This window comes from Quercus suber, unplaced genomic scaffold (assembly GCF_002906115.3).
Source record: "Quercus suber isolate HL8 unplaced genomic scaffold, Cork oak 2.0 scaffold_982, whole genome shotgun sequence".
NCBI classification, from domain to species: Eukaryota; Viridiplantae; Streptophyta; class Magnoliopsida; order Fagales; family Fagaceae; genus Quercus; species Quercus suber.
Genome location: NW_027070397.1, coordinates 144,653 through 153,151, shown reverse-complemented (window position 1 = coordinate 153,151; position 8,499 = coordinate 144,653). Strand labels below are relative to the sequence as shown.

The 8,499-nt window shown below is 32.2% G+C and overlaps 1 protein-coding gene across 1 annotated transcript; it reads right to left on the bottom strand.

The window, feature by feature from the left end:
- Window positions 1-1,223: 1,223 nt before the first annotated feature.
- Window positions 1,224-2,875, bottom strand: LOC112035397 (ammonium transporter 3 member 3). The gene is made up of 2 exons (XM_065768658.1): window positions 2,070-2,875; window positions 1,224-1,361 (listed from the first exon to the last, which is right to left on the bottom strand). The coding sequence occupies exons 1-2, from the start codon at window positions 2,709-2,711 to the stop codon at window positions 1,224-1,226; spliced, it is 780 nt and encodes a 259-aa protein (XP_065624730.1). The 5' UTR covers window positions 2,712-2,875.
- Window positions 2,876-8,499: the final 5,624 nt, after the last annotated feature.

The window sequence follows — 8,499 nt, the reverse complement described above, 5'->3', positions numbered from 1 at the left end:
CTAAATTGGTGGCCCAATTTACACAGAAGTGAAGGTGGAGGCCACGATCTTCGAAGCCTACGGTGGCGCGTGGAGGCGCGTGGCTAGGCTTTTGGGCCTGAATGTTTCAGGTTTTGTAGATCGGAAGCCGCTGGATGTAGTGATGATGCCACTTTAGCGAAATGAAGTCTGGATTTTTTTTTTTTTTTTTTTTTTTGGGGGGGGGGGGGGGGGGGGGGGGGGTATTTTGGTCATTTTTTTAGGTTTTGGGTTATATTAGTCATTTTTTAGGTCTTGAGGTATTTCGATCATTTTTTTTAGCTTTTAGGGTCTTTTGGTAATTTTTTAGGTTTAAGGTATTTCAGTCATTTTTAGGTTTATGGGGGTATTTGGTAATTTTTTAGGTTTAGGGTGTTGTTTGGTAATTTTTTAGGTTTCGAGGATATTCGGTCATTTTTTTGGTTTTGGGGGCATTTTGGTCATTTTATAGGTTTTCGAGGGGTATTTTCTATTTTAGTTGTTTTTTAGGTTTTAGGTTATTTCGGTCATTTTATAAGTTTAGGGGATATTTGGTAATTTTTATAGGTTTCGGGGGTATTTAGTCATTTTATAAGTTTCGAGGTATTTTGGTTATTTTAGGTTTCGGAGGTATTTTTGGTAATTTTAAGGTTTCAGAGGTATTTCGGTCATTTTTAAGATTTATGGGGTATTTCGGGCATTTTTTAGGTTTAGGGTATTTTAGTCATTTTTTTGGTTTTGGGGGATTTTGGTCAGGTTTTGATTTTGGGGGTATTTTGGTCATAAAGGTTACGGTGGTATTTTGGTCATTTTTAGGTTGTGGGGGTATTTTTGTTATTTTTTGGTTTTGGGGGGGGGGGGGGTTGTAATTTTTGGGTTTTGGGAGTATTGGTCATTTTTTCAGGTTTTGGGGTATTTTGTAATTTTTAGGTTTTGAGGGTATTTTGGTAATTTTGGTTTTTGGGGGATTTTTTTTGATAATTTTTTGGGTTTTAGGGGTATTTTGGTCATTTTTCTGGGTTTTACTGTTTTTAGAGGTATTTTGGTCTTTTTTTTTTTTTGGAGTATTTTGGTCATTTTTAGGTATGGAGGGGTATTTTGGTCATTTTCTAGGTTTTGGGGTATTTTGGTAATTTTTTTGGGTTTTGGGATTATTTTGGTCATTTTTTAGGTTTCAAAGGTATTTTGGTCATTTTCCTAGAAATTTAGATTTTATTGTTGTTTATTTAAATTTTATTGGCAGAAAAAGGATCTCCACCATTGAAACCAGTCCATCCCATCCAAAGAATTCCAGCACCAGCAAGTGCTAGTAATAGATTGTTAGGTGGGAATTCTTCTCGGTCCTCCCTCGATCTTGGTCCAACCTACAATGAAGACCAAGCAAAAGTCAAAGCTACTACTTATTTTCGTTGAATAATTTTATTCATTGGATGCTACACTATTGACAACTTGGCATAAATTCGTACACCCTTACTTGGATTATGATCCAGTGCAATATTATGTCATATGCAATTGCTTTTAATGGCTGAAATTGAGAATTAAACAAAATATCTTTCAATATTGCCCCTTAAATAAAAATTACACCCCCACACAGTTTCCCAGTTATTAGACTAGGATCATAATCCATATTCATTCATTTAAAATTTCACACAATTCCAGAATTAATATCTTTAAAAATGGATCGAGGTTCATACTAAATATTTATGGGAAAGGTTAATAGATGCCCTAATGATATTTGTATAATAAATATTTTTAGAATTAAATTTTTTTTATGTGAAAAGAAAAATAGAATTAATCATTTTAACAACTTTTTATGTTTTCAATAAAAATAATATCAAAACTTTCTTAAGATAATTCATTAACAATTGCGCGCCCATTAAACTAACCCAATATTTATAAATCTAAAGATGTATTGTGTATCTAATGTCACACCATTTAAAATTTTAGATACTTTATTGTTCAAACAAAAATTAAATAACATGGCACTTTGTACTTGTTAAATCCATTAAATATTAAAATCTTAATGTAAATGGAATCTCTCAATTTCCAGTGAAATGGAAAGATTTCCTTACCCAGTAAGCTGCTGTGAATCCTGCCGCACCAGAAGCTAAATGGACAACATAACCACCTGAATAATCCATGACACCCCATTGGAAGAGGAAGCCACCACCCCATACACTGAATGCACCAACAGTGTAAGAGAAAGTGATCCATAGTGGTACAAAAGCCATCCAAGCTCTGATACTCATACGACCCAGAACTGAACCAGCAAGCAAAATCACAGTCACAGCAGCAAAGGCATACTGGAAGAACACCATAGTAGCCGTAGGGTATAAGGGTGTAGCTGCAGCAGTAATATTTTTATACTGTGTGGAGAGTAAAACAGTTTGTGGGATCAAGTAGTCTTGAGAAACAGCAAGGCCAGCTTTACCCCAAAATGGAAGAAGCTTTTCGCCAAATGACATCTTGTAAGCCCACAATACCCAACAAGGCATTACAGCTGCAAAGGCAAATAGAGCCATGAAAGCTGAGTTTAGGGCCCATTTCTTCTTCACTAGTCCTGCATAGAGAATCACTAGCCCAGGCATGCCTTGCATTCCAACTAGTGCTGCAGATACCATCTGCCATGCATTATCTCCTTTGTTTAGCCATTCAGGAACGGCTGGAACTAGGCCTTGAAGGTATGCCGATGGAACAACTGAAGAGTTTGCCATCTTTGGTGGGTCTTCAAGTTTGTAGCTCTGACCTCAAAGACCTTCACAGAGGGAGATTTAGGAGACCTATAGTTATATAAAGAATACAAGTGTATGCTTTTGGATGGTTTTTTTTTTAATGTGGTTGGATATACTTGATGATTCAAGATTCTATTTTCATAGTCAAAAGAAGCTCCCGTTGCCATGGTGTTTATATTTGAAATATCAAATATGTAGGATCCACTTTGTTGTCATCTAAGCATGATTTTGACTATTCTGTCAAAATGATTGAATGAGATATCATACGCGCACACACATATATATAAACTGCATCTAGTATAGACCGGAAGCTGAATTTCTCACATCATATCATCTTTTTCAGGTAGATTAGATTTTGATGTCCACTTAAATTATTTATGATATAGAATTACAATACTTCAATACCAATTTTTTTTCAAAATAAATGGCTAAGATTTTAAAAATTCCATAATAAAGTAGAGGGTATGTTTTTCGATTAATTTTTTTTTTTTTTTATGTGTGATACTGATCAATATTGTACATCTTTCTATCAATTATATTCAAGGTTTATTGATTATTCCAACCATGTCATTGAATTAGTTTTACCCTAAAGCTTATGATAATTCAATTATTACAATTAAGAGAAGAAGAATTAATATAAATCATCGACATTATGATATAAACATGAATATGTATATGTATTTTAACATGTGCGCTAATGTACTGGACACGATCCCAAATTTAATGAAAGATATTGTGCTGGTGAATGCACAGAATCTCTCAAGCACATGAGGGAAGATTCCACCAGATTCTTGTCCAAAAAGTCTTTGAATTCATAGAAATTTTGTTTATGCTAAAAGTCAAGATCTGAACTCGCGCGAAGTTACGCATACAAGGACAGCGCCCATAAATATCGGTGGGATCTACAGTACCAAGAATTTTCGCACCATATTCATTATTCAAAGTTTTCCAGGCTGCTTGGGGTGTGAACATGGAAATTTGCGCATAAAACAAATGTGGGGTTNCTATAGTTATTTTTTTAGATGATTTGCTACAGTGCACATTTATAGATAGATGTGCACTGTAGCTTAGAGCTAAAATGACCGAAATACCCCCAATATCTCTAAAATGACCAAAATATCCCAAATTCTCTAAAATGAGCCAAAATACCCATGAAACCTCTAAATGACCAAAATACCCCCAATATCTCTAAAATCACCAATATTGCTTAAAAACCACTAAAATTACAAAATACCTCTAAAATCTCTATAATGAAAAAAATACCCCAAACCCTAAAAATGACTAAAATACCCTGAAACCTAAAAAATGACCAAATGCCCTCCCGAAACCAAGAAAATGACCAAAATACCCCTCGAAACCCAAAAAATGACCAAACTACCCTCAAAACCCAAAAGAAAATTACCAAAATACTCCTGAAAACCAAAAAATAACCAAAATACTCTTGAACCATAAAATGACAAAATACCCCTGAAGCCTAAAAAATGACCAAAGCACCCTCAAACCTAAAAAATTACCAAAATATTCTCGAAACCTAAAATGACCAAAATACCTCGAAACCCAAAAAAAAAAATGACCAAAATTATCCTCGAAACTCAAAAAATGACCAAAATACCTCCTAAAACCTAAAAATGACTAAAATATCCCCAAACCCAAAAAATGACCAAAATACCCCCAAAACTCAAAAAAAATGATGAAAATACTCCCAAAACCCATAAAATGACCAAAATACTCTCGAAACCTAAAAGTGACCAAATACCCCCGAAACCTAAGAAATTACTAAAATACCCCAAAACCTAAAAATTACCAAAATACTTCTGAACCCTAATAATTTACCCGAAATAACAAAAAATCTAAAAATTATTGAAATAGCCCTAGAACTTAAAAGATGACAGAAATACCCTCGAACCTAAAAAAATGACTAAAATACCTTAGAATCTAAAAAGTTATCAAAATATCCTCGAAACATCCAAAATACCCTGAACCTCTTTTTTAGTAATTTTAGATGTTTCAAGTGTATTTTGATTATCTTACATGTTTAGGGGTATTTTGTCATAATTTATGTTTTAGGGGTTTTTATCGATCATTTTTTAGTTTGGTGTATTTTGGTAAATTTTTTTAGGTTTCGGGAGTATTTCAGTTATTTTTTAGGTTTTGGAGGAATTTCAGTCATTTTTAGTTTTAGGGAGTATTTTGGTAATTTTTAGGTTTATGGTATATTTTAGTAATTTTTAGTTTTGGGGGTATTTCTCATTTTTTTTTAGATTTGGGGTATTTTTGGTCTTTTTTTTTTCTTTTTTTAAAGTTTTGGGGTTATTAGTCATTTTTTTGGTGTTGGGGTATTTCAATCATTTTTTAGGTTTTAGGGTAATTGGTAATTTTTTAGGTTTAGGGGTATTTAGTCATTTTTAGGTTTAAGGGGTATTTGATATTTTCTAGGTTTAGGTGTAGTTTGGTAAATTTTTAGTTTAGGGTGTAGTTTGGTAATTTTTAGGTTTCGAGGGTGTTTCGTCATTTTTTTAGGTTTTGGAGGTATTTGGTCATTTTATAAGTTTGAGGGGGTATTTTAGTCATTTTTAGGTTTTAGTAAGGTATTTTAGTCATTTTTTAGGTTTTAGGTTATTTTGTCTTTTTTAAGTTTATGGGGTATTTTGGTAGTTTTAGGGGTTTATGGTAATTGGTAATTTTCTTCAGGTTTTGGGGTATTTTAGCCATTTATAGGTTTTGGTAGCTATTTTGTTCATTTTAGAGATTTTGGAGGTATTTTGGTCACTTTGTGGGTTTTTAGGGTATTTGGTCAGTTTGGTTTTGGGGGTATTTTGGTCATTTTAGGTTTTAAGAGTATTTGGTCATTTTTAGGTATTTTGGGGGTATTTTGGTCATTTTTGGGTTTCAGAGGTATTTTGGTCATTTTCTGGTTTTTGGGGTATTTTAGTCATTTTTAGAATTTAGGGGGTTTTTTTATTATCATTTTTTGGGTTTTTGGGGGATTTTGGTAATTTTTAAGTTTTGGGGGGTATTTTGGTCATTTTATAGGTTTTGAGAGTATTTTGGCCATTTTTTAGATTTCAAGGGTATTTTTGTCATTTTCTAGAAATTTAGATTTTATGTTGTTTATTTAAATTTTAGATGGATTTTAGTGGGTTTATCCATTAAGACCCATATTTTTTTTTTTTGATAGGAAGACCCATATATTTAAATAACCTAATGAGTTTTTACTCATTTAACCCAAATATTCAAATGGGTTGGGTTAAGACTTATCCAAATTAGGTGAGTAATGGATGGGTTCATGGATATGGATAAAAATTGACACCCTTACTCCAAGGTAATCATGAGAGATTTGGGAGAAGATGGAAGGGCTCTAGCCTCCTTTGATCTGTTGACTCAAGATTCTAAGTTTTTCTCTAGATTTTTTAGTCAAATAGTATACTCTCATGTTAGGAGAGATGCAATTAAACTTGTCCATAGTCTGATTAGATATTCTTTTAATGTCACAAATTATGCTGTGTGGATGGAGTATGTTCCACCACAGTTTTATTCTGTTTTTTAGGTTGATATAGTCAGTCTTCATTAATAAAGTTTTTAGGTTTTCTTCTATAAAAAAAAGTCTAATTTTTATTTTATTTTATAAAATTGGTGGACAAAATTAATATAGATTTCTTGTATATATTGAATTTCTCAATGAAATTTAATCATGTAACTTATCCATGTAGTAAAAATTATATATCTTCTTTCAAAGATAATTAAATTAATGATATGATTCTTTTAAAAATATAAAGAATTAATGATACAATCCATTGATCAATAGAATTAAGTTGGTAGTATTTAATTGAAAAACTTATCATACAACATATAAATAAATAAATAAACCTAAAATCTTTTAAAACTTGTCAGATATACAAGGTTTAATATTTCCTTGAGCGTATGAAAAGGGTGAGATCTAGGGAGTTTTAAAATTGTAAAATGTAATTTCCTCAAATAAGGATCTAGAGTATAGTTTAAGGTAGTAAAATGTAATTTTTTTTAAAAACAAAATTAGAATAAAAAAAGAAAGGTGGGGACTCATTCTATATATCCTTAGATACTTCTTTTTCTTTCTTTTGATGCCATCCTAGCTTGGATACTTCTCTATTATATGCTATTAATTTCGTACCAAACGACTTAGGAGTAGAGTACGGATTACAGATTACCAATTCTATTATAGATATGATTAATTAACTTTTTCAGAATCAAAGATATGATTAATTTTTTATATCATACTTTTCCCTTACACATCTATAAACGTTTTCTTTAATTTAAAAAATTGGAGTTGAAACATCGTATATATAGCGGACATATATTGGAATTAAGGTAAAATAGTCTTCTAGTTTAATTAACAGATCCTGGTATTTCTAACGTCCCAAGATTCAAATCCGTCTCTTTTATTGTAATGAATCAAATTATGCAAAAGAAAATATATATTGGAGTTAGGCTTATGGATAACAATTGTAGGTACGACATCTCAAATATACAGATTGCTTGGCTTGCAACCAGATTTATATCCACACCTGGGTTTTTGAGGTTGGAAATTACAGCGATGAGAGGAAGTTTGAGAGAGAGCTGAAGAGAGAGAGAGAGAGAGAGAGAGAGAGAGAGAGGTGAGATTGAGAGAAGACAGAGAGAGAGAGGGGTAATATTTTAATGCAGCCGAAATAAAAATTTAATTTTTTTTTTTTTAGCTCTAAGCTACAGTGCACATCTATCTATAAATGTGCACTGTAGCAAATCATCTAAAAAAATAATATAGCTCCACTGCTAGAGCAATTTTTGTGTATGAGGAGCTAAAATATACTAATATAGCTTTTTAGCATCACTGCTGTGAATGCTCTAATGCTCTAAGTATAGTACTTAATCTCCATGGGGGGTTTTTGTGCGTAATACAAAATCCACATGTCATGGATATATTAATTTTATATGAAAATAATATTGATAGGTATCATCATATGATTAATTTATTGTTTGTTTTATGAATATTTAATGATTTACGTATAAAACATTACCACATAAGATTAGATGATATACTCAAATTTTCTGGAATTTAATGTTTTAAGGAGAAACTAGAATGAAAATTTGTGTTTCCCCCTTAATTTTTTCCATTTGAGAAAGTAGATAGGAGGATTGTATCCAAAGAAGTAACCAATCAATAGAATGAATTAATTTCTGAATGATGGCACTATTGGAGTATGCCTTTCGTTCTGTTTGATTGTGCAGGCCAAGCTTTTATAAATTCCACCCACGCTTGTTAAGCTATATATAAATGCTACATATATCGTTGAGGAAGACATTGCATCCGTCGTTTCTGTGGAAAATTGGAGCCTAACTATGAGCTACACACAAAAACAAAAAAACCATTAGGTCCATTAATTACTCTCTTGGAATTTACTTATAGAACAAAGTTTTCAGAGTCTAGTTTTACGCGTTAATTGAAAAGTCATCCAAGTGTGGCATGTACATATATACCAACAAATGAACAATACTGCAAAGAAATTGAAACAAATAACAAAAAGACAAAAGATTGTCACAACAAGGCCAGTGCAAGATTTCCTCAATATTGAAAAACCTCATAAATTCTTTGCTTTATAATTCTAAATGGGTCTAATTCTTCTTTATGGCCCCTCACATCACATGTCAACTTGTTCAAAACCTCATTGGCTCTGTCCCTCACTCCATATTTACCAATTCCTTTGTATAAAATTATTGCTGACAGCCATTAGCACCCATCTTGCTCCTGAGT

Coding starts and splice junctions, on each gene's coding strand:
- LOC112035397 (XM_065768658.1), bottom strand. CDS start 2,711: ATGGCAAACTCTTCAGTTGTTCCATCGGCATACCTTCAAGGCCTAGTT. Junction 1,362..2,069: donor GATTCACAGCAGCTTACTGG/GTAAGGAAATCT, acceptor TCTTCATTGTAG/GTTGGACCAAGATCGAGGGA.